General features: G+C 39.1%; 1 protein-coding gene across 15 annotated transcripts in view; it reads left to right on the top strand.

Moving 5' to 3' along the window:
- The window catches only part of CADPS2 (calcium dependent secretion activator 2), a 708,285-nt gene that overhangs the window by 585,944 nt on the left and 97,765 nt on the right, over positions 1-24,576 (top strand). For 7 of the 15 annotated variants that reach the window (XM_073573395.1, XM_073573388.1, XM_073573393.1 and 4 more), the window contains 6 exons: positions 4,304-4,459; positions 7,210-7,357; positions 11,204-11,218; positions 12,187-12,261; positions 21,419-21,502; positions 24,341-24,373. In XM_073573395.1, the coding sequence (XP_073429496.1) occupies positions 4,304-4,459; positions 7,210-7,357; positions 11,204-11,218; positions 12,187-12,261; positions 21,419-21,502; positions 24,341-24,373 (511 nt within the window). The remainder of the gene's footprint in view (positions 1-4,303; positions 4,460-7,209; positions 7,358-11,203; positions 11,219-12,186; positions 12,262-21,418; positions 21,503-24,340; positions 24,374-24,576) is intronic. The other 8 variants (XM_073573389.1, XM_073573402.1, XM_073573397.1 and 5 more) reach the window with 3 other exon arrangements.

Raw genomic sequence — 24,576 nt, 5'->3', positions numbered from 1 at the left:
ATACCTATTTTTTATTGTACTTCACTACAGTTGGTGTCTTCAAAGGTGAATGAATGACCCTACTTGTAATTTTTGAAAGGCTTTGGATAGCCTTTATGAGTCTAGGAGTACAACTACATGACAATATGAACAGAATGTGTATGAGGCCCTCCTTTATGTCTAACACCGGGTGTATCTGAGTCCCTTTTACATCACATTTTTGGCAGTTCGTGCTTCCTTCATAAATTATACTGAAATTTCCAATTGTTTTCTAAAAATGTCAATATTTTCCTTAAATTACTATTTTTTTAAAAAATTCTTTTTAATTTGTGCCTTTATATAAAAGTCATTAAAAAGGAAAGAATGTTTAACTTTTTTGTTCATGTAAACTACAATTTCTTGTCGATTTTTAATGTTTTTTATCAGTCCTTAAAGTGGAGTAAAAGTGTGGCACCATTGTTCTCAGCAGTGATCTGGGAGTCAGAGATGCTTCCAAGGGTCTTCCCCATCCTGTTTTCCTTCCATTCAGCACTTTTTCCATCCATTTAAACATTTTCAATGCCTAACAGACCTTTTTGTAGGGTCTTCCCGAAAAATGTTCATATTTCCCATTGACTCCCATTATACTTGTTACTCGAAATGAGCATTCAAGCATTAGGAATTGTTTGTGTCAAGTAACGAACATCTGAGCATTTTAGTTCTCAGTCATCTTTAATGACTAATCGAATTAAGAAAAAAATGTGGATTTTTTTAAGTGATATGTACCACAGAAATGTAAAATAAAGCTCATAATATTTTATGGATGACTAATTGATTACAGAAAAAAATTGTGGACACTTTTTTTGTAGTCTTAAATACCAGAGAAATGTAAAATAAATTATATAATACTCTATGGATGACAATATAGTCCCCCCCCCAAAAAAAAAAATATGTGGTCATGTGCAGCACTTATATATTAAGCAATGAATCTGCAAAACCCTAAGCCCTGTGGGACCTCTCTGAGAAAGCAAACACAAAACACGCGTCGGGGCTGTCTCCTGGGAACATTGATCTGCACTTGCACCTTAAATATGGGTAAGCTGCGTCCACAGTGGAATAGGCATTGATTAAATAAGCATTTTAGATATATTTACACGAGTCACCTATAGGGCTCATACTCACTTGCGAGAGACTCGCACGATTCTCATGCAAGTCTCTCGCATGAAAACCTGGTACTGCCGCCGGCACTCGGACCGGAGCATGCGGTGGCATAGAAATACATGTAGCCGCACGTTTCGGTCCGAGTGACGGCGGCAGTGCCAGGTTTTCATGCGAGAGACTCGCACGAGAATCATGAGAGTCTCTCGCAAGTGAGTATGAGCCCATATACAGTGTGGAAAAAGAGTATTTATTCAGCCACCAATTGTGCAAGTTCTCCCACTTAAAAAGATGACAGATGCCTGTAATTGACACCATAGGTAGACCACAACTATGAGAGTCAAAGTGAGAAAACAAATCCAGAAAATAACCTTGTCTGATTTGGCAAGTTTTATTTTGCAAATTATGGTGGAAAATAAGTATTTGGTCATTAACAAAAGTTCACCTCAATATTTTGTTATATTTCCTTTGTTGGCAATGACAGAGGTCAAACGTTTTCTGTAAGTCTTCACAAGGTTGGCACACACTGTTGGTGGTATGTTGGCCCATTCCTCCATACAGATCTCCTCTAGAGCAGTGATGTTTTGGGCCTGTTGCTGGGCAATATGGACTTTCAAATCCCTCCTAAGGTTTTCTATGGGTTTGAGATCTGGAGACTGGCTAGGCCATCCAGGACCTTCATATGCATCTTACAAAGCCACTCCTTCATTGCCCTGGCGGTGTACTTGGGATCATTATCATGCTGAAAGACTCATCCACGTTTCATCTTCAATGCCTTTGCTGATGGAAGGAGGTTTGCACTCAAAATCTCACAATACATGGCCCCATTCATTCTTTCATGTACACGGATCAGTCATCCTGGTCCCTTTGCAGAGAAATAGCCCCAAAGCATGGTGTTGCCACCCCCATGCTTCATAGTAGGTATGGTGTTCTTTGGATGAAAATCACCATTCTGTCTCCTCCAAGCTCGACGAGTTTTGTTTCTACCAAACAGTTCTACTTTGGTGTCATCTCAGACCATATGGCAGTCTCCCAACACTCCTCTGGATAATCCAAATGCTCTATAGCAAACTTCAGACGGGCCCAGACATGTACTGGCTTAAGCAAGGGGACACGACTAGCACTGCAGGATCTGAGTCCCTGGCGGCGTAGTGTGTTACTGAAGGTAGCCTTTGTTACGGTGCTCCCAGCTCTATGCAGGTCATTTACGAGGTCCCCCCATGTCGTTCTGGGATTTTTCCTCACTATTTTTGTGATCATTTTGACCCCACGGGATGAGATCTTGCATGAAGCCCCAGATCAAGGGAGATTATCAGTGGTCTTGAATGTTTTCCATTTTCTTATTATTGCTCCCACAGTTGAATTCATCACACCAAGCTGACAATTACAGGCCTCTCTCATCTTTTTAAGTGGGAGAACTTGCACAATTGGTGGCTGACTAAATACTGTTTTTCCCCACTGTATGTCATTCCACCTTTGAGATAAGTACTGTATAACACTAGGATATGGAAATACTTAAGACATGCTCATAATAGTAGGGATTTGTATATGTCTGACTCATAATATTTAACTTTTATATGCTTGTATGTGTTTAAACAACTCCTCTGTATTGTGACAGCCCAATCATTGTGACTGTTCCCCAGGTGACACTTGTTTCCTTTTTTTTTTTATAACTGTAAATTTTAATTAAAGTTTTATCAACTTTTGACAAGTGAAAATAGATCTTGACCAACATTTACCGTACGTTACATAAAAAAGAAACGAGGAGAATTTCATTGGATCAACAATCAAAATATAACAAAGGCTTAAAAACAAGTCATCTGAAATGTAACCTTAAATATACAAACATATACACCGGACACACACGAGAAGGAAGGGAAGTGAAGGTGGAAGAGAAGGCTCCAAAAGAAGGGGGATCAAGAGTACAAAGAACAGCCTAATCAGTTCTCTGGGCCCAAAAGTAATCCCATGGAACCCAAACCAACTCAAAATTCTCCACACTCGCATTTAGAATCATTGACTCTATAGTAGGTGAAGATGCAAAGGGGGGGAGATCTGCCTCCAGTTGAGAGCGATTATACACCTGGCTGCCGTGAGAATGTGGAGTAGCAATTTGGCTGACTTTTTCCCCATCTCTTTAGGAGAAAGGTTTAACAGGTATATGTACCTTGTGTATATATATATATATATATATATATATATATATATATATATATGATTGATTTTAACTAATAAAATGTATTTGTTCATATTTATGAAGTCAGCACTTCATTCTCTTTAGTTCTATGTGATACCGGAGTTTCTTCGCTTATTGTTCAGCTGATGCATCCAGATAGGAGAAGTCACATGATGCAATTATTTTCTACCTATCTGTGTAGTTTTGCTGGAATTTTCTTAAAAGCACAAGATTAACCCTCAGAAGGACTGTTAGTATGATGGTTTCAGAACTGTCCTTGAGCTGTGCAATGGCGTCAGTGAGCCGAGCGCTGTGGCGTCAGTCCTTAATAACCTCTGATGAGGTAATGCGGCCAGCCAATCACAGTATTGGCACTACCAAGATGGCTACAGCATTACAGTGACTGGCAGACAATCCCAGCATGCTTATTGGCTGTGGGGCGGGGATTTGAGCTTCAAATCCGAGCACCTAATGATCGTCGAGTGGTGAACACCCAAATACTAGAGTGATAACCGAGTATTACCGAGCACGTTCATTCATCCATAATAATGACACATGATTTTGGAACATACAGTATTAGCTTGCAGAAAACTAAATAATAAGTTAGCTTTTTTATTTGATGTGCCTTAATTTTTTATGATAATCATAATTTAGAATGTTTTATTATTATTACAAACCATGTTATGTTTAATGCATCCATGAATAATCAATAGAGTAAACCAAAATGGTGGTTTTGTTGAAATCTTATGCTAGAATCAAAAATGCGTTTTCAAACTTATCGTTGAGGATAGATAAATATTTTAGCCTTATAAACCAAAAGTATAAACTGTTCTTGGCTTAGCAATTAATGTACACTTTTTTCATATGTGGTAAAATGTACAAAAACAACATACACGTGTTGTCTGGGCAAAACAAATTGATGAGTATCATAAGCTTATCCATAGGAAAAGCCTATGTATTGTTGTGTTTATAACTTTGCAGCAAAAGTAACATCTAAACTTTATCACATAGGAATGGTTCAGCAACTTCAGAAGATTTATTCTGGAAGTTGGATGCTCTACAAGACTTTATCCATGATCTCCACTGGCCAGAAACAGAATTTGCCAATCATCTGGAGCAACGACTGAAACTAATGGCAAGTGATATGATAGAAGCCTGTGTTAAAAGGTTAGCTGTTCCAAAAGTATTCATTTTAATCGTTTTTATTTTAGGTAAATTAAGGAATGAAGCTTGAGCATTAACAATAAAGGAAATCTGTCATCAAGTTTTTGCCACCTAATCTGAGAGCTGCATAAGGTAGCGACAGAGACACTTTCCCTTTAATGTTCCTGCAAACCTGATAATACCTTTGGCCAAGAGATGGGCACAGATGCATCCAATAAAATATACAACTAAATCAAAATTAGTGTTTAATAATTGAAGATGGTAAAAAAAATAAATGGTGTAACACTATACATTATCATATGTCAACTCATTTGGATTCTTACAAGTTTGTGCAAACTCTAAAATCGAAAAGTTTCTACAGCAAAAAAAAAAAAGTTATTTTCTTTTCTTGGATACATTTTTTTTTAAAGTAAATATTGGTCACATAATCTTCCCTATTGTACAAAATAGCAGGTTGGTGGAATGATGTCGCCAGATCGGCCTGTACTTTAAATCAGAAAGGACATTGCTACATCCCACACTAACTAGTATACGTAAGATGATAATAAGATATAATAATTTATCTGTTAGTCAAGATTTCACACAGAGTTGAGAAAAATTTCTTTCTCATTTGTTTTTTTGTTTTTTAAATGGAAAATGATTACAGCTTTAAAGGGAATCTGTCAGCAGGTTTTTGCTACTTCATCTTAGAGCAACATAATTTAGGCAAGGAGAAGTTGAATTCTATAATGTATCACTCAGTTTACTGGGTGCAGCCATTCTGACACCTGGTTTTTAGATTTAACAATGCAGCAGAGCTGATGAAGCTAACCCCGCCCACACCAAGCTCTGTATATACAATGTCTATAGACAGTAAGCTGCTTATAACAAAAGGGTGCCAAGTTGGAAGAGGGTGCTCCTGTTGCTAAAACAATCATAGCAAATAAACAGTAGGACAGAGCTTAATAAGAGAGACATCACTGAAATTTGGGTTTTAACCCCTACATCATGCTACCTTCAGATTGGATAACAAAACCTGCTGACAGATTTCTTTTAAGTCTTCTACTGGAAAAAAAGTAAATTAAGTGAGTTTTCAGTCTTCTGGTAAACCTGTCCCATTTCTGCAATATATTTAAAAACCAAACAAACTGAACTTTAATCACTCTATCAGGGTCCAGTTCAGAGTCTCTGCGTCCATCAGTGAGCACAGCAGCTAGAGCTCTCAACTCGGCCCGAAACTCTGAGCTCAGATACTGATTATATTGCTGTCGACCTGGCATCAGCACTGTAGACAATAACAGACACTGCAAGCAGAGGTGGAGGCTCAGTGCTGGACCCAGATAGGGTGATTAAAGACAGTTTTTATTGGTTTTAATTACAAAAATGTAATTAAAAATGTTATGTTTTAAAAATTGTGAACCATAGTATATGGCTCAGCTAATGTCATAACAAACAGTATAAGGCTATGTTCACACGTTGCGTTTTTACTGCTTTTTTATGCAAATTAAAAGCCTCTTCTTGCAGTACCAGCAGAAACTGATATTTCAGAAATCTCATGCACACACATTATATTTTTCCTGACTGAATTGGAAAACTGCTGCTCTTTGAAAACTGCAGCAGGTCACTTCTTTCAGCGTTTTTTCACCCATAGAAAGCAATGGGTAAGTGCAAACATGTTGCCATCAGTTTTTGCTGTGTTTTTAGTGAAAAAAGCAGGCACACTAGGATGTGAAACCCATTTATTTTTGTGGTTTTCTCAAGTGTTAACCAAAATGTCTTGGTCTCCTTACATGAGAATGGCAGTTAGAATTAGCATAGTTTAATTAAATTAGTAATATATGTTAAAGTAAACAATGGCTGACCAAGGTGTGAGATTGAACAATACCTGACCAACTCAAGGACCCACCTACAAAATGCACTGCTAATGTCTTAGGTAAACTATTCTAGACCAATTAAACTCCCCCACTGTTTTTGCAATCCTGTATTTTTTCATAAAATCATTAACTTTTTGTTTCAGAATAATCACTATTTTTTTCACTCATAAAAATCTTTTTCCTTTAAATAATTTTATCAAATTGCCCTTTTTTCCAAAAATGTTTTATGTTGTCGCGCACATCTTGTATTGGTGGGCTAGTGCCTTGCATTGTTCATGCTTGTATGGTGGAAACAAAGCTGATATTTGGGACGCTTATTATGTACAATATACACACTGTTATTATGTGTGCCTTAAACATTCTGACTGAATTATTGAGGTTTAACATTTTCCTCCAGTATGTATCACTAAATTTCAAATTAAAATGGTTGCATATATTACAAATATTTAACAGCATCTGCTTTTTGCCTACAATTTATTTTTACATGGACATCGGTTATGTTTGTGCAAAATAATGATTTCAAACAATTAACTAAGAAAATAAAAACCTTTTGTTAACAGCATCCATACAAACTCATACAACGCATCCAACAAAAATCAAGAGCCTACCTCCACATTTGAATACATAGAAAAAACATTAAAAAGTATGAATCTGATGTAACCAGCAACAATTGCAAAATTGTCAGCTTTTTTCTATTCCTCTGTGGAAAAAAGTTAAATCACTAATTATATGCAGTCCAAAAAAGCGCTACTTTAGTGATTGCTAAAAATGAAAAAAAAAAAAAAACTGTTTTAAACGCTAAAAATATGCTGGTCTTTATGGGGTTGAGGATGTACAATTAGTAGTTCTGAAAGATATAACTCTTCTAAATTTTCCCTAATTTGTCACTTTATGATATAGGACACGGACTGCATTTGAGGTTAAACTGCAAAGAACAACTAAATCTACTGACCTGCGTATTCCTGCCTCTGTATGTACAATGTTTAATGTCTTGGTGGATGCCAAAAAGCAGTGCTCTAAGCTCTGTGTTCTTGATGGTGGACAAGAGGTGAGTACTTTACCATTGCCCTGATAGAGTTTAGATTTGCTAGATGGGAAGAGAATAAAGGATCACTCTGAAATGATGTTGCATATGAAGCGGTAAACACCCATTACCATCTGAGCAAATAAATATTTCATATGCTTTTTTTAATTTTGATTTTAGTTTGTTCTCATGTTCGACGTCTAGGAACATACTGTATATATTTTACAATGTAAAAAATAGGTTTCCAGGAACTTGCTTTGTCTAACAAAAACATCCTAATTTTTCTTCACACCTGTAGACAGCATTTCAAGCTCAATAAATTATTCTGATGGACAAATAAAAAAATATTCCCATAATGCAGTGCCTTCATTGGATGTATCAGATGAAAAGTTTGCTGATAGTTCTAGTACTACTGACTACTATCCTTATCTCTCTCACCTGAGATATGTCACTTATTTCTGATACTGTACACTCTAGTACAGTTCTGATGAGGCATGATATTAAAACCACTGATGAAGTCAAGGCAACTTTTATGAGGTTCAAATTATTATAGCTTGACAACCAAGTCAAAACCTCATTAATTGACAGATGTTGTGGAGAATTATTAGTATACTAGATGGTGGCCAGATTCTAACACATCGGGTATTCTGGTCTCTCTCTCTCTCCCCCCCCCTCGCCGCAGATCTCCCGACGGAGGCGTGCATCGTTCGAATGCGCTGATTGGTCCCGCCGGGCCGGCCGCGACCAATCAGCGCCGCGGGATTTCCGTTACAGACAGACAGAATTAGACAATTATATAGTAGATTGTGGTTAGTACCTAAAGGAGGTCAAAGAAAGAACTGGGGTGAACTGGTTATGGGTTCCAAGTCTCATTGATGTTCCTGGGGAGAACCTCTCGTGCAATCCACAAAAGACCTGTAATAGAAATTGTTCAAAAGTTTAAAGGAGCTGTGCATCAAACGTTGTAAAATACCTAACATAACAAAGAAAACAATAGAGGGAAAATAGTTGGGAAAAACAGCTCACCATCTATTTCAGCACCTTGCCAGATGAAGTAACATCGCTTGGAGCCATCTTAGTCTTGGACGTCGGTGAAATAGAAAAAGGTGGGGGAAGAAACCTCTAGCGATAAAATCAAGAAGGAAAGTTATCTTTAAAAAAAAAATGAAAAAAACTTTTATTCAGTAGACTAGTACATTAAAAAAGACATGGTCCTGGTCACCACAACCTAGGATGAACAACCTACATGTTTCAGCCTTAGCTGAAACATGTTGATTGTTCATCCCAAGTTGTGGTGACCAGGATCCATGTCTTTTTCAATGTACTACTGTACCGAATAAGTTTTGCTGGTCTCGGTGATTTGGCTGCAGTTGTGACGATGTGTCATCGGTGTAGGTAGTCACTGATTGTGCAGCAGTAATTAGCTACAGCGGTGATGTGCACAATGGAGAGGACACCACCACTGCAGCTAAGCACTGATGAATATCTGTTGCTAGTCTCTGGAAGGGTGAGTACTTGATTTGTTAATTTAGGCACTTTACAGCATTTGGGGTTTCATTATCCTGAAAGAGGATAATACTGTAAATGTTTCCTATACAAAAGAGTGTCCTAACATATGGGCCCCAATTCATCAAAGTTTTTCCACCAAATGCTTTGATGTAAACCACCTACCTATTTATTGTTGTGGATTAATAGGATAGGGTGGGGTAAGAGATAACTTGCCGATTACTGGAGGTCCTGGTGCCAGGACTCCCAGTGATTTTGAGATCAAGGTGTTGCAACTTTATATTCAATATGTGTGTAGGAAAGGTGATTCCAGCAGCTGAATAAAGAAAGGGTTCTTTACAGTTAGAGAATTTAGACTGTGGAATCCTTACTGCAAGAGGTAGTAATTGCTGAACCTATAACAGTATTTGAGAGATAAATAATTTTCTCACAACAAATGGCATTGTGAGTTATAAACAATCTAGTATTGCAGAATGTATAACTGATGGACAAAGGTTGAACTTGATGGACCTATGTCTTTTTTCAATTTATGTAACCCCAACAATGGGACTTTGTAGCCCCATTCTGAATGGCATGGAGAAAAGGCTATTCAGCTTCCCCTCCATTTATTGTATGTGGGCTATTTCTGATATTCCTATAGACAATGTATGGAGCTGAGGTCGAGCATGCACATCTCTGCTTCATTCAGGATAAGGCTGCAGGTCTCCTCCCTTGGGATTGTTGGGGCTCCTAGATGATCAGCAATTATTTAGTTTATTTATATTGCAGTTACCCCATATCAATTGAATAGGAAATAAGTTGAGTTTTGGGTAATGACCCTTTAATTTACACTGTATTTTGCACTGTTCAATATTGTAAATTTCCAACTTGAGATCTTGTTACTATGACCATTTCAAGCTACAACAGTAGAATGTAAATGGTTCTTCCCTTCCATTCTTGATAGCAGTCTTTAAGGTCAGTCATTCCGGTGCTTTGTTATGCAGCAATCAACATAATTATATCTGACTAAATACATTTTTCAGATGGCATATTTCAATTAAGCTTTCAACTATGATGGAAAAAAACATTTAATCATGCAGTTATCAATGCTAGATTCTATCAGTGGATTAGCATAAATGCTGCTCCATTGTGGGGCAGCATATCGTAGGGACAGGTCCACTGTTACTCCAAGATGCACATAACCGCAACTAAGGCCAGGACTACTAGGTCACATCTGCGGCTCTTATTCTGTCAAATCTTCTCAATCCATCTGTTCCTATTTTAAGTTAATAACTAATGATGAGCGAACTTGCTTGGAAAAGGCGTTTTCAGAGCATGCTTGTGTGCTAACCGAGTGTCTTCGGCATTCTCGAAAAATATATATTTGAGTCCCTGCGGTTGCATTTCTCGCAGCAGTTCGACTGCTGCAACACATGCATGGATTGCCTGTTTGTTAGGCAATCCCTTCAAAGAGAATTGTTGAGGACAAAAACCACTAAAAAATGAAAAAATGTTTATGATACTACTAAAACTATATAAATATATGACAAACACTTATACATATAAAATTTCACAAGCCCTATAGAACTTTCAGCCTACTTGACCTCGGAGATTGGAAAAACAGTCAACATAGCGCTCCTGCTCAACATCACAACATGAAAAAATACGCTGCCATGTAGGCTGAAAGCTTTATAGGGCTAACTAGGGTCTGTTAACTGTATTATTTGGTATCCCTGTTACACCCCTACCATCCATTTTTTGCGATATTATATATGAATGTGTCAAATATTTATATATTTTGAATAGTTTAATTAAAGGTTATATTATAGGGGTTTTTGTCTAAGGTAATTAATCTTGTATGGTATCAGACGTTCATTGGTAAGTAACAAAACTTCAAATCCCCTGCTATCCCCCGAGCTATGCTATAAATTCCTCTTTGTTTCCTTATTGCATACGGTTTTACGTAAAATCATTGAAGTCAATTGAAGATAAATTATAAAATTTCTTCTAACTTTATCTCCATGAGCACTGGAGCGCTGGTGCTTGGGACTCTGGGAACATTTTTAAGATCTGAAAGCCCCTTGTATTCTGGAAATCAACTGAGCTGGTACTACATATGAGAAGATCATATTGAATTGACTTTTGCTTTGTAATAACAGAAATATTTGTCTGAGTTTTTCTTTATTGTGTTTATTTTTATTTCCTTCTTTTCCTTTAAGTTTTATCTTTTTTTTACTTTAATTCATGGCTTGTGTTCTCATAATTAATGCATCCTTTGTGCTTTATACATTTTTTATTTGTCTTGTTTATTTTTTCATAAATTGCTCATTGTTTTTATGTTTGTGTGCTTTTCATGTCCTGTTATTGGGCCATTGCATTATCCAGTTTTCTACCCAGTGGGTAAGTGCTTGACTAATATTCAATATGATAGAGTAACCGTAATGTACGAGTCTAGGGTTTAATATTTTTTCCCATTGGAAGGGATTACAATAGCAAATTTAAGCAAATACTTTAACTACAGCGAAGCTTAAAAACTTGTATATATTTGTGTTTCTAAATGGAGAAAGCAGAGCGGCTGCTTCAGCGCCTTGTATATTTCCTTTCTCCGTTTACACAATATTTTGATGTTTTCTAGAGCGGATACTAATGACGTTAACTATTGTAATGCAGATTTTTTTTAAGTGGTTTACTCTGAAGACAAGATATTGCAATATTATCTAATTGAGAACCTTAGGTATTTTTTTCTAACCATGCGTTTACATACATTGATACTGGCTAGGACAAAAGAAATTCCTCTAATGAATATGCTATTTGTGTATTTTGGTTATTTGTCTTTTATTTCAATATGTTGATGAAATTTGTATTACATATTTGCATGACTATATTGTGAGAAATATAATGCTTCATTTGCTGCTTTCTCAGATAAATAAAGAGAAACCCATTTTAGCCTAAAGCACATTTAGGCTAACTTATGAATACAAGTTGTGAGGCAAGCAATGTTGTATTAATTGAATCTTTTTCTAGTCTTTTTGCTTTCCACGAAGACCAACTCTTTAGAAAATGCGCGGCTTTCTTAATTGTAGGAAACACAAAAAGTATCCTTCACATTCCTTCTCTTGAATGAGAATGGGAAATGAATTCATCTAAATAATAACCCCATTAGCTGCTTAACTCTGCATCGAACATGGGAAAATGTACCTCAGAGAATAAAAGCGTGTTGATTGGATGGATCATTTTCAAGGTTCTATTCTGCTGATGTTCCAAATAGTACACTAAAAATAGTGAAAATATTATTTGATTCGACCCTTTGTTCTATCTACACTGATATAATATTCGATTACTTATACTATTATGTATTTAATTTGCAGCATCAGTATCATTCCAAAATAGATGACTTAATTGAAGAAACTGTTAAAGAAATAATTTCACTTCTTGTTTCTAAGGTATGCATTTCAATTTTTCACTTTACCATGTTGCAAATGGTATTATGCATTATTGTTTCAGTAAATATCTAAAGCACATTTTGCTTCAGAAATTTTGTATAGCTCTAACAAAGGTTAACTTGACAACCCCTTGAAAAGAATCCTGTCATGTCCTCAAACATTATTTGCTCTCAAATATAGGCTTAATGTGCAGGTAAACTGGAAAAGCAGTTACAAGGAGAAATTGAATTTATTTCTTCTCTGTAGCCGTTCACGGTCAGTCATTGGTGCAGGGAACGGTTACAGTCACCGATCACTACATATTGAGCACACTCCCCGACACTTTGATTGACAGCCCATTCTGGACACACGCTATGCCGCAGCCCCATGTCTAATGTGATGACTATACCAAAGCCCCATGTCTCTTGTGATGACTATACTGCAATCCTATGTCTACTGTGAAAACTATACCACAGCACCATGTCACCTGTGATGACTATACTGCAGTCCCATGTCTCCTGTGATGACTATACTGTATCCCTATGTCCCCTGTGATGATAGTATTGCAGCCGTTGTATCCTGTGTTGACTATACCGCAGCCCCATGTCTCTTGAGATGTATATGCTGCAGCCCCATGTCTCCTCTGATGTCTATGCATAGCCCCATGTCTCCTGTGATGTATATACAACAGTCTCGCATCTCCTATGTAATGTATACAGCAGTCTTTGTGTCTCCTGTATGTTGTATATACAGCAGACTCTGTGTCTTCTATGTGATGTATATAGAGCAGTCTTTTATTCTATGTGATGTATACAGCGGTCTCAGTATTTCCATGTGAAGTATATGTGGTGCCGCTGAGGGTCCAGTCACCACAGAGGGTACTGCACCTAATCCAGAGGTGTCGTATCCCACCCTCAGGTAAGGAGGGAGCACCACCCAGGACTCTAACACTTGCACCCAACACATGCCAGTTCAGTCAGAGCATCTGAGTGTACCCTGCGGGAGGATGGCCTCCTCCCAGGCTGGCTAGGAAAGGGTGTTGGTAGGTGAGTAGGGAAAAGTAAAGAAGGGGCGGAGCTTGTTGACTGGTGTGAGAGATGACATCCAATCAGTGACAATTAGTGGGAGGAGTTAGTGGTGAGGTAAAAAGATTGTTCTGGAAAGATCCAGTCAGTCAAGGCGGAACAGCGAAGGGGCATGACTGACATAGGAAGATCAAGGGTCCAAGAGGTGCGAGGAACATCTGAAGGAAGCTCCTAGACAGAGAGAAGGGGTCCTTGGGGAACGGGAAGTGTGAAAGCTGCCCGTGGGGCCCGTATCCAGTACTGGAGAGACCAGGTCGCAGTGGGGGAGCCGGCCCCTGAGACTAGTGGAGAACTACAAGGCTCAGCTAGCAAGCTGGAGGCTGAGGTGACATCAAGTACCTCAGCCACATCCACAACTATTCCTTGAATAGGTAGCCATAGAGGATCCCGGGGCCTAATCCACATCGCCCGATAAGGTCAGCGGTTGCTGGCTTAGGGATACTGGTTGTGAAGGTGTGAAGTAAAAGAAGTGACAATCAGCGCAGTGAGACAGCCAGAGGAAAGACAAACATAAAAGGGAGTCCTGGAAAGGTGTTTCCCGATCTGCCTGGGAGTTGGCTGGACCCCTCACCCGAAGGACAGGGCACCAAGTGGGCACCAGTCCGCACAAGTCAACTGTGAGTAAAACTCTGAAACTGCACCCAGCCGTGTCCCTCGTGTCATTTGCATCTCCCCTGCCCTTCGCCGCATGCACCACCACAGTCACCGACTCGACCGTTAACATCTTGGCTCCCCCGGGACAAAAGATCTGCCTGTGGAGAGCTGTAACAACTCAGCTGCATCATCATCAGTCCCGGAGGATCTGCTCTGCAGCGCTGGTCACCTCTGACCGGAAACCACAGGTGGCATCACGACTTCATTTCCCTACCATTTCCCCATCATTTTCCCAATTACCATCATCTTCTTCATTTATCATCTTTTACTGTATGCCCAGGGCCACGGACCGGGTCACTGCCACCGTGACATCTCCTTTAAGAACCTGACCGGCCCGGTACCGAGTAACCCACGGCCCTGTGGGGCACTCCATACACAACAGTCTTTGTGTCTCCTATGTGATGTATATGCTGCAGTCTTGTGTCCCTTATGTGGTGTGTATACACAGCAGTCTTAGTGTCTTCTATGTATTGTATATACAGCACTCTCAGTGTCTCCTATGTAACAAATACATTAGTCTTGGTGTCTCCTATGTGTTGTATATATACAGCAGTCTTGATGTCTCATGTCATGTATACATTAGTCTTGGTGTCTCCTATGTGTTGCATATGTAGCAGTCTCAATGTTTCCTATGTAATGTATACAACAGTCATTGTGTCTCCTATATGATGTATAAAGAGCAGTCTGTGTCTCCATATACGGCAGTCTCTCTGTCTCCTATGTGATATGTATACAGCAGTCTCAGTATCCCCTATGCGTTGTATATACAGAAGTCTCAATGTCCCCTCTATGATATATACTGAAGATCTCAAAAGCTCACATAAAAACTAATACCTAAAAACAGATTTTATTTAATTCACTAGAAATCAACAAATACTAATTTACGCCTACAGCAGGCAGATTAGCCAAAACAAAAAATAGTGGTAGAGATTACCAAAATGTCCAGAATGACCCTGATGCACCCTATTTCATCCCTTCCTTTCGGCGGAGGTTGGCACTCTAACTTGGACGCAATGTGCACCCCCGCTCACCGCCAGTTATCCCTAGACCTTGAATACAACCTTGAACACAACCAATCTACGATGCCAACCAATGCTCAGAAGTAAAGCTGCAGTGTCAGGAAGAAAAGAAGGGTGTGGGAAAAAAAGATAATAAGGTGAACCTAAGGGGGGTGCCCTCCTAGAGGGTAATCTATACAATATCACTGGTCAAACCCGAATAGACCCTTAGGAAAACATGTCATCAATGCCAGTGTGAACCAAATTGTTCAAATACAGGTTCATTTACCAACAGATACCCAAACAAGTAATAAAGTGATAGCAAAATAATACGTAGGGAATCAATGTCGGGGTATATATATTAAACCTACTCTCCACGAGCCCTAGTCATTTATCCCTACCTTTCCATGGAGGTTGGTACCCTAGATAATACCACATAAATCACGACCAATAGATCCAAATATTTAAATGCCTTTGTCAATCTCTGACAGTGATACTTAACTCGCTCTTACTGGAAGCACGTGGTAAATCTCGATCATCAGTGACCCTGTCACATGATCACGAGTCATTGATGGGTCTGCATGATAACCAGAGGTCTGCAGCATACCTCTATGGCTGTCATTGCCAGATTTCTATGAGCGCCCTCCCTGTCATGAGCGCTCATAGCAAGTGAGCATTTCTGCTACATACAGGTGAAGCCTACAAAACACACATGAGTTCAAAAACGCCCAGGTTCAAAAAAATCACAAAGAATAAAGCACACAAAAAGCAATTTTTTTGTGCAAAAATCAGTTAAATATCTTTATTGATATAGATATAAAAACACATATAAATACAAAATACATGAGTACATAAGGTGGAAGACTAGCCAGCAACCACCTGAAAAATTGTAGTCATAGCAGCTAACGCCATATAGACGAAATGGCCGAGAGGCAAAAATCTGATAAAGATAATACTGGAATGTCAGTATATCCTGAGAGGCCTATAAGTAAAAAAGTCCTTATTCATACAACATAGTATATAAGAATCCCATTCAGTAAACTAAAGGACAGAGGCCCTACAATGATAGACCAAAGACCTCACTAGTCGCTCCATCTATTTATCATGCAAAGCGGTCAAAGCATACAAGGACTAAAGTTTCTTACCCATATGGGAATTTCAGGTGGCGCCGGCTCGGCCCCGACGCGTTTCGCTCCAAAGGGCTTCCTCGGGGGGCTGTGTGGCTTGTGTTATGGACTGGGACCCCTTTTATAGCGGCACTGATAATCCTGACGCGCGCGGCCATCTTGCGCATGCGCGGTGGACACGAATCCCCCGCCGCGTCATTTCCGGCCATCCCGGAAGTCGGTGCGTGTCATGGCATCCACAGTTGCCCAATAAATGATTTATACTGAATTGGATGTTTTGATCATTTAGGTATGACACCTTGGATTAAATTACATACAGGTGATCTGATCACTGCCTGTGTGTAGCAGAAGTGATGAAAGTATTGCAGCTTCTAGTCTCCCTTGGAGATTATTGAAGCATGCAAAAAGTAAAAAAAAGTTTTAAAAAATATTCAAACAATTTTAAAAAATATAACAGTTCAAATCAGCCCCCTTTTTGTTTTTGTTTTTTTTTTTTTTACAAATTTTAGAATTTTCATTCACCACTTAAATAAAAAAGAACCTATACATGTTTGGTGTTTGTGAACTCATAACGACCTGGAGAATCATAATGTCAGGATAGTTTTAGCATTTAGTGAACATTATAAAAACAAAAAACAACTGTGGAATTGCACTTCTTTTGCAATTTCACCACACTTGGAATCTTTTTTCCAGTTTTCCAGTACATGATATGTTAAAACCAATTGTCAATGGTATCGTTCAAAAGTACAACTTCTCCTGCAAATACCAAGCCCTCACATGGCCATGTTGACCGAAAAATAGAAAAGTTATGCTTCTGTGAAGAAGAGGAGCAAAAACCAGAAATTCAAAAACTGAAATACCCCTGGTCTTTAAGGTGTTGTCCAGCTAAATTATATTAATACTAGATTGAGGCCCGATGCTATTGCATTGGGAGGGTGGTAATGTCACAGTGGGGGCAGGCTTTGCAGCATTGAGAATCCCCCCATGTGCTCACCCACCTATCCACTCTCTCTTTCCCCATGTGCTGACTTCTCCCGTCTGTGCTCTCTTCTTTGACCTGTCTACCCCATGTGCTATCCCCCTTGTCTGCTGTCTCTCTCTTTCCTGTGCTGCGTTCTCCCCTCATGTGCTTTTCCATTTGAGCTGTCTTCCCCCTGTGCTCTGTCTCTCACCCCTGTGTCTGACTGTGTACAAAACATACCACAGCTCCTGGACAGGGGAGGAAGCAAAAGACATAACTGACATTACAGCAGGAGATTGTAGAGGATACAATTTGTGAGGTAAAATATTGTTTAAAAACAGTCAGTGAAATATTTTACCTCACAAAATGAATCCTCTGTGATCCCCTGCTGTAATGTCAGTATTGTCTTTTGCTTCCTCCCCTGCCCAGGAGATGTGGTATGCTCTGTACACGGTCAGACAAAGACAATTTTTAAAATAAACTTTCGTTCATGGGAAAACCCCTTTAATGTGATTGGCTTCCTCTTCCTGTAGACACATTGCGCATCTGCCGCCGAGATCAGCCGAATGATTCAATGCGCCTGGGTGGAATTTGCGCAGGCGCAGTGCGACGGTGTTCCGCTGGTGGTACCGCACAAGAGGCTGTGTGTGTTGCGTAAGGCGTATAGAGTGTGTGTGGTGCGACGGTGTTCCACTGGTGGTATCGCACAATAGGTTGGTACCAGCAGCAGTTTCCATATTGAGACATCCATCACTTGGGTGTCCCAATACGGCGAACTTCCTCCGCTTGGAATTCTGGGATACGGTGACATCTGGACAGAATAGGAAATTAAAACATTACAAGGCAATTATATAAATAGATGTTAGAAATGCTAATTGATTAAACTTAACATACTTTCATTTTGATAGCTGTCCTGATTTCAGCATGTTCTTGTTCCACAACAGAAAAGGGGATTGCCCACCCTTTCTGTGTCAGTCTGACATGCTTCAAGGGTGCTGTCTGTCTGGCTCAGTTGAATAGTTAAGCATCAGCCATAATAGAGAAGGTTATTAACTTGGCTATATATTTTTAATATATGTATTAAAATAAAAATGTTAAATACTGAACAATGTTTTTTAACTTCTTATACCTACTCCAAGCCTATTCATCCATTAACATCGTGTGCCTGAATTATTGAAACTAGTATATTATCACAAAAATACATCAGTGTGGGGAGCAGGGAATATTAAAATATCAATTTTCTTTCAACATCGGCCACGATGTTAGCTGCAGCAGCCCGCTGCTGCCTCCTGTGACCTGCTCCTCTCCCATCTACAGCCACAGGGTATATGTGTGTGTGTGTGTGTGTATATATATATATATATATATATATATATATATATACATATGTATGTATGTGTATATATATATGTACTATATCTAATACATCCGGACAGAAAGATGTACATCCCAGTTTCCTCTAAAAGTTTGGAGGAAAAAAGTGCGTCTTATAGTTTGAAAAATACGGTAATTATTACCGTAAAAAAAAAATCCAAATTACACTGCTTACTGCCACAATGGGCAGATGATTTTTTAATTCCGTAGCTTGTTTTTCAACTTTACTATATAGATTGAGACAAAACTAGTTCAGTCACCTCAACTTTAGATAGTGGGAGCGTAACATATTTTGTATTGCTGAGGCCTAGAATAGGCAACACTGTACATGGAGTGAAGGCTGTATGAATTTTCCGTATTACAGTACTTTTTAGTCTCTGGAATGAAAGATATACAACATTATCACTTCCTGGAAACTGTAACCTGTTTGTTAAATTTATTCCAACATTTTTTTTCTTCAATTAAAGTTTGGGTTGTGTTTTAAAGTCAAAATAGTATGGTGCATACAGTACCGTGCAAAAAGTTTTAGGCAGAATCTGCTGTATATGCTGCTGATAATTGGGTGAGGAGCAGCCAACCTCTGCTACAAAGGTGGTGTTTTGGAAGACAATTTCATGTCTTGCGTCATAGATCATAGCAAGTCTGAGTATAGTCACAAGACAAAAGGTTCTTATACTGCATCAGCAAGGTGGTCTTTCCTGGGCAAAGATTTCAAAGCAGACTTGGGTTTCAAGATGGCTCGTTCAAGTTCCTTTGAAGAAGTAACAAGAAATGTGCTACGTTGAAGATCGTAGAAATAGTGGTTGGTCAAGGAAACGTAGTGCAGTAGATGAGACAAGTCATGCTTACTTTATGTCAAAATTGAAAGATGTTCTGCAATGATAATATCTCAGAATTAGCAGCAACCAACAAGACTAAAGTGACACCCATCTACAGTTTGAAGAAGTTTGTCCAGAAATGGTCGTCTTGGATGAATTGCATAAAAACACAGGAACTGCGGTGCAGAACAGTGGAAGCAGGTGTTCTGGACTGATGAGTGAAAGTGTGAAATATTTGTCTATAACATGGCAATTTCTGCAGGTAAAAATGAAACATGGTGGAGGTTTCCTGTAAGTTTCTGACTGCATTTCAGCAAATAGTGTTGATGATTTGGTCAAGATTAATGGTGTCCTAAACACTGAGAAATGTAGGCAGATAGTTATCCAACATGCAATATCATCAGAGATTCAACTAATTGGATCCAGATTTATTCTGCAGATAAACATATAGCCAATGTCATTAAACACTATCTTCAGCATAAAGAAGAACAATGAGTCCTGGAAATGATGACATGCTCCCAGAGATCTCAATATCATTGGTTCTGTGTGGGATTACATGAAGAAGCCGAAGGATTTGCACAAGCCTACTTCCACAGAAGTTGTGTGGTTAGTTCTCCAATATGTTTTCAACAACCTTCCTCCAGAGTTTCTCCAAAAATTGTGTGCAAATTTTATGCTGTTTTGAAGGCAAATGGTGGTCACACCAAATATTGATTTTAACTTAGACTTCTTAGCTTTGCATTTTGGTAATGCTTCAAAAAATATTCTATTAACACTTCTATTTTTGTAAGCAGTGTTTTTTCGCACCTGCCTAAAACGTTTGCATAGTACTGAATGTGTAACTTGCCATTTCATAACATCTTTTTGTTTCTTTATACAAATTTTCTCTAGTTCTGTAAAATTTACAAGATATTACTATCCTAACAATTTCTGCGGTGTTCTATATTCATTAACCGGATAGTAAGAAAAATGGCAACAGCAGAATAGGGGCTTCATGAATATTCAGTGAATACCATATACCGTATTTTGCGGTTTATAAGATGCATCGGATTATAAGATGCACCCCAAATTTTGAGAATTAAAAGAGGAAAAAAACTTTTTTTTAATAAAATAGTGGTGCTTCTTACAATCCAGGCATCTTATTGCTTACCAGGGGTGGTGGCTGTGGTGAAGCAGGAGTGGGGCTATGCTGCGGACCCCAGACTGGGAGAAAGGGGTGTTCGGATGTGCGACGCTGTGGGTGTTTGGTGGTGCGGTTGCTCCGCCGACATTTTGTGAAAGCCCCATACTTCCATGGTTTACTTTGTGGTGGACTCTGGGAAAATGGCTGCCAGGGGAGGCGCATGCTTAGATAGAGATCTAAGCTCTGAGATCGCCATCTCTTGAGATCTTGGTGCTGAGATCTCCATCTGTCCCTGCGCTGCCCCCAGCTACCATTTTCCCTGAGTCCACCACAATGTAAACTATAGAAGTGTGGGGGTCCCAGGCTTTCGCAAAATGTTGGTGGAGCTCCCACACCACCAAACTCCCGCAGTGTAGCACCTCCAAACACCCCATCATCCCAGCCTACGGCCTGCTGCAACGCACCACTCTTGCCTCCTCCAGCAGCGACCCTGCTCCACTCCAGCCGGTAAGGTATATTCGAATTACAAGACGCACCCCGATTCTCCCCCCAAATTTTGGGGAAAAAAAGTGCGTTTTATTATCCGAAAAAAATATGGTATGGTCATTATATTTAAGTCGGCCTCATTTTGAAGGGGTTTCTCTGGCTGAAAAGAAAAGACTGCATGCTTGCGTTCACGTGCCGACTAGATTCTCATCTGCCTCTCTCAATGTTATAGAGAAGCGGATTACACTATAGATGGCATGTGATAGCAAATAGGCATATCACATGTGTGCATTCATGTGATCTCTCACTCCTGCTGCGAAAAGAGGAGATTCACGACAGTATGTATACGCATTACACACTGTAATAGTTCAGTAGTCTGACCAAGTCCAATTTTTCTTGTCACTTTCAAAATTTGCATATTAAGAGAAGAGATGGAAAATTTACTGTTGAAACACCATTGTCTCATAAATGTGACTCATAGTGCAAATATTGCCAATACTTTTCGTATTTCTGATTTACTTTTAATTGTATTAACTATTTGTGTTTGTGAAGTTTGTTTCAGTGCTAGAAGGCGTTCTTTCAAAGTTGGCAAGATATGATGAAGGGACATTGTTTTCATCCATCCTTTCTTTCACTGTAAGTATGTTTAGAACATCTGGATAATACTTATAATACAGCATATTGTACTTTTTGTGACTTTACGTGAGTTCTCCTGTAAGCCAAAAAAAAGTCATACACATGTATTTCCAACACATTGTAAAATACTGGTGCACTGTTCAACATAACTATTACTTGACCTACAACTTGACATTTTGCCTTTATTATTACAGCTGATGATCTACCTGTACATATTGTGGGCAGATTTCTGATTTCTTATTATACTACCTGTTATAAAATGTACACTGGGTGCCTATTCCACGGATTCAAGTTCCAGCATCAAAAATATGGCATTGTCTTATATATATGGTTTTTACCTACTTACTGTATCTTTGTTTATATAGTTGTAAATAATGCTCGTCCTACAGGTTCATGCAGATCAGTGATGACCTCTTAAGGTGTCTGCATGTTTATATTACTTGGATACAGCTTTTCGAAAATAAATATGCTGAATACATTCAGCTATTAATATAATTACTGGGCATAGTTCCCTTTGATTTTTGCAGAAGCCAAACTAACCTTGATAATAGAGATATTTAGAGAGGTGGGACATAGAGAAAGAATTATGATCTTTAAGGTCTTGTTCACAAAAGTTAAAATTTGTTTTGTTTATGATGCTTGTCTAGATGAGGGGTGGGCAATTAAATTTCCAGAGGGGCCATATGAGGGATCATGACTTTTGTGGAGGGCCGAACCAATAGGCTGAAATTAATTCTGCTCAATATTAATATCAATGTATGAATTATAATTATATTATTGATAATTATGTTAATATTGTATCAATTAATATTGAGCAGAATTAAATATACGGACATCCCCCTATATATCGTTTGAACCCCAATATAGCTCCTTCCATATATCGTATGATTCCCCCACAGCCACTTGTATACTGTCAGAGCCCCCACACAGTCTCCCTACACACAGCATGAGACCCACACAGCCTCCCTATTTACTGCATGAGCCCCACACAGCCTCCCTATATACTGCATGAGCCCTGTATCCTCTCTATGAACTGTGTGAGCCCCATAGCCTCCCATGTTCAGCATGAGACCCCCATAACCTCTTCATGTCCAGGTTAAGGACCCCATAGTCTCCCCATGTCCAGCATGAGACCCCATAGCTTCTCTTTGTCCAGTCAAACATCCCATACACATGAAAAAAAAGAACATCACATACTCAGCTCGGTCCCATTCCCCCGGTGCTCTGCTTGTGTTCTTGTCTCCCTGTCTTCAGTGCGCTGACCCTCGGCAATACACAGCTGACGCAATGAAATGACATCATCGTGTCAGATGTTTCACATGCTGGTGCACTGAGCACCTGTAATTGGTTTGAGCAGTCATTCTGCGCTGATAGTCCCTTTAAAGTGAATAGACTCCATCTAGAACTTGGCAAGTGTCTCTCAATTAATGGGTTGGAAGAATAGCCCTGATGCTGTGTCCTGTAATACAGTGTGCCCTGATCTCTCAACATATTTTTTTTTTGAAGGCCCAATGTGTGATTGCTCTGTGGAGATATAAAACTCTTTTGCAACTCTTATATGCATGGTCATCTGAGAAAGTGCCAGTGATAACTGTCCATTTTTGTATTGTGACATCACTGGAGGTCTCCAAGGACTTCCCTTAAAGGGGCTCTGTCACCAAATTTTTGGACTATCAGCTGCCGACACTGCCATCGGGGGCTTATCTACAGCATTCTGTAATGCTGTAGATAAGCCCCCGATGTAACCTGAAAGATAAGAAAAAAGAGTTAGATTATACTCACCCCGGCGTTCGATCCAGTCCGATGGGTGTCACCGTCCCGTCCGGCTCCTCCCATCTTCATACGATGATGTCCTCCTCCTTGCTTCTCCCTCGGCTCCTGCGCACACGTACTTTATCTGCCCTGTTGAGGGCAGAGCAGAGTACTGCAGTGCGTAGGCAAAGAGGAGGATATCATCGTATGAAGATGGGAGGCGCTGTAGATAAGCCCCTGATCGCGGTGGCCGCAGCTTATAGGCCGAAAATGGGGTGACAGATTCCCTTTAATAGGGTTTTTTGACCTCCTATACTTTTCTTTTTTTTTAACTAGGTACTATGGGATGGGGTGGCAGTTTATGAAGCTATTTGATACCTTGTTTGTTTATCATACTGATTTATACCAGCCAAAGACCAAAAGGACACCATTTGGGCCTTTATCTGAACAGTATATATAATTAAACTGGACAGACCTCTGGCCGTGGAGAGAACTATGACTACGTCTATAGCATGTGTCAGTGTTCTCCTGACAGACACCATGAATGTTGGTGCAAAACATGATGTGAAAAAGTCCTAAGTAATTCCAAAGAAGTTGATATCACATTTAAGATCAATAATCTATAAGCCTTCCTCCGGTGGGGTCTATTCTTCACTCTAATTTGTGTATTAGTAGATATTTTAAAAAATGCAGGTGAAGGTTGATATTTATTAATGTTTTGATTTACAGGCTTTTGCTTTAGAATCTAAATCGCTTGACCTTTCTTCTGCAGTTTCCAATATTACGGATGTGATATTGAATAAAAGGAACAGTGAATAAATGTAGATTGAATATACCGTACCTTATTGTGCTAAGCGAGGAACCAATGAAACCATAGAATATTAATTAATATCTAAATTGATAGTTTTCCGTCTAATTTGTCTCAGTGATAGTATTACAAAGAGTGAATGAAAAAATGAAATTGCTTCATCTGGTATAGAGACTTAATTAGAACAAAAGTGAGTAATTAAGTCAATAATCGCAGTACTACTCTCAGAACATGAAAAGGTAATTATATAACTGTTCAGTATTGCATTGCATTTTCAGGTAAAAGCTGCCTCGAAGTATGTGGAAGTGCCAGTAAGTGTTAGCATTTTGCATGTCCATTGCGGAGAATCGTTGCCAGGCATGCCCATCATTTTGTCATTAATTGCATGCTTTTTGTGTGTGTGAAACACAACAGGTTTTTTTTTATATAATATTATGCTTCTCCTTTAACAAAACTTTTCTCTTTGAGACATGCTCATTTAGTCTGATAATGCAAAAGTGGTGTTTTTATTGCT

The sequence above is a fragment of the Dendrobates tinctorius genome, unplaced genomic scaffold (genome assembly GCF_039654945.1).
Source record: "Dendrobates tinctorius isolate UK_male_01 unplaced genomic scaffold, ASM3965494v1 ptg000035l, whole genome shotgun sequence".
NCBI classification, from domain to species: Eukaryota; Metazoa; Chordata; class Amphibia; order Anura; family Dendrobatidae; genus Dendrobates; species Dendrobates tinctorius.
The sequence above is the reverse complement of the archived record's forward strand: the minus strand, read 5'-3'. Positions and strand labels throughout refer to the sequence as shown.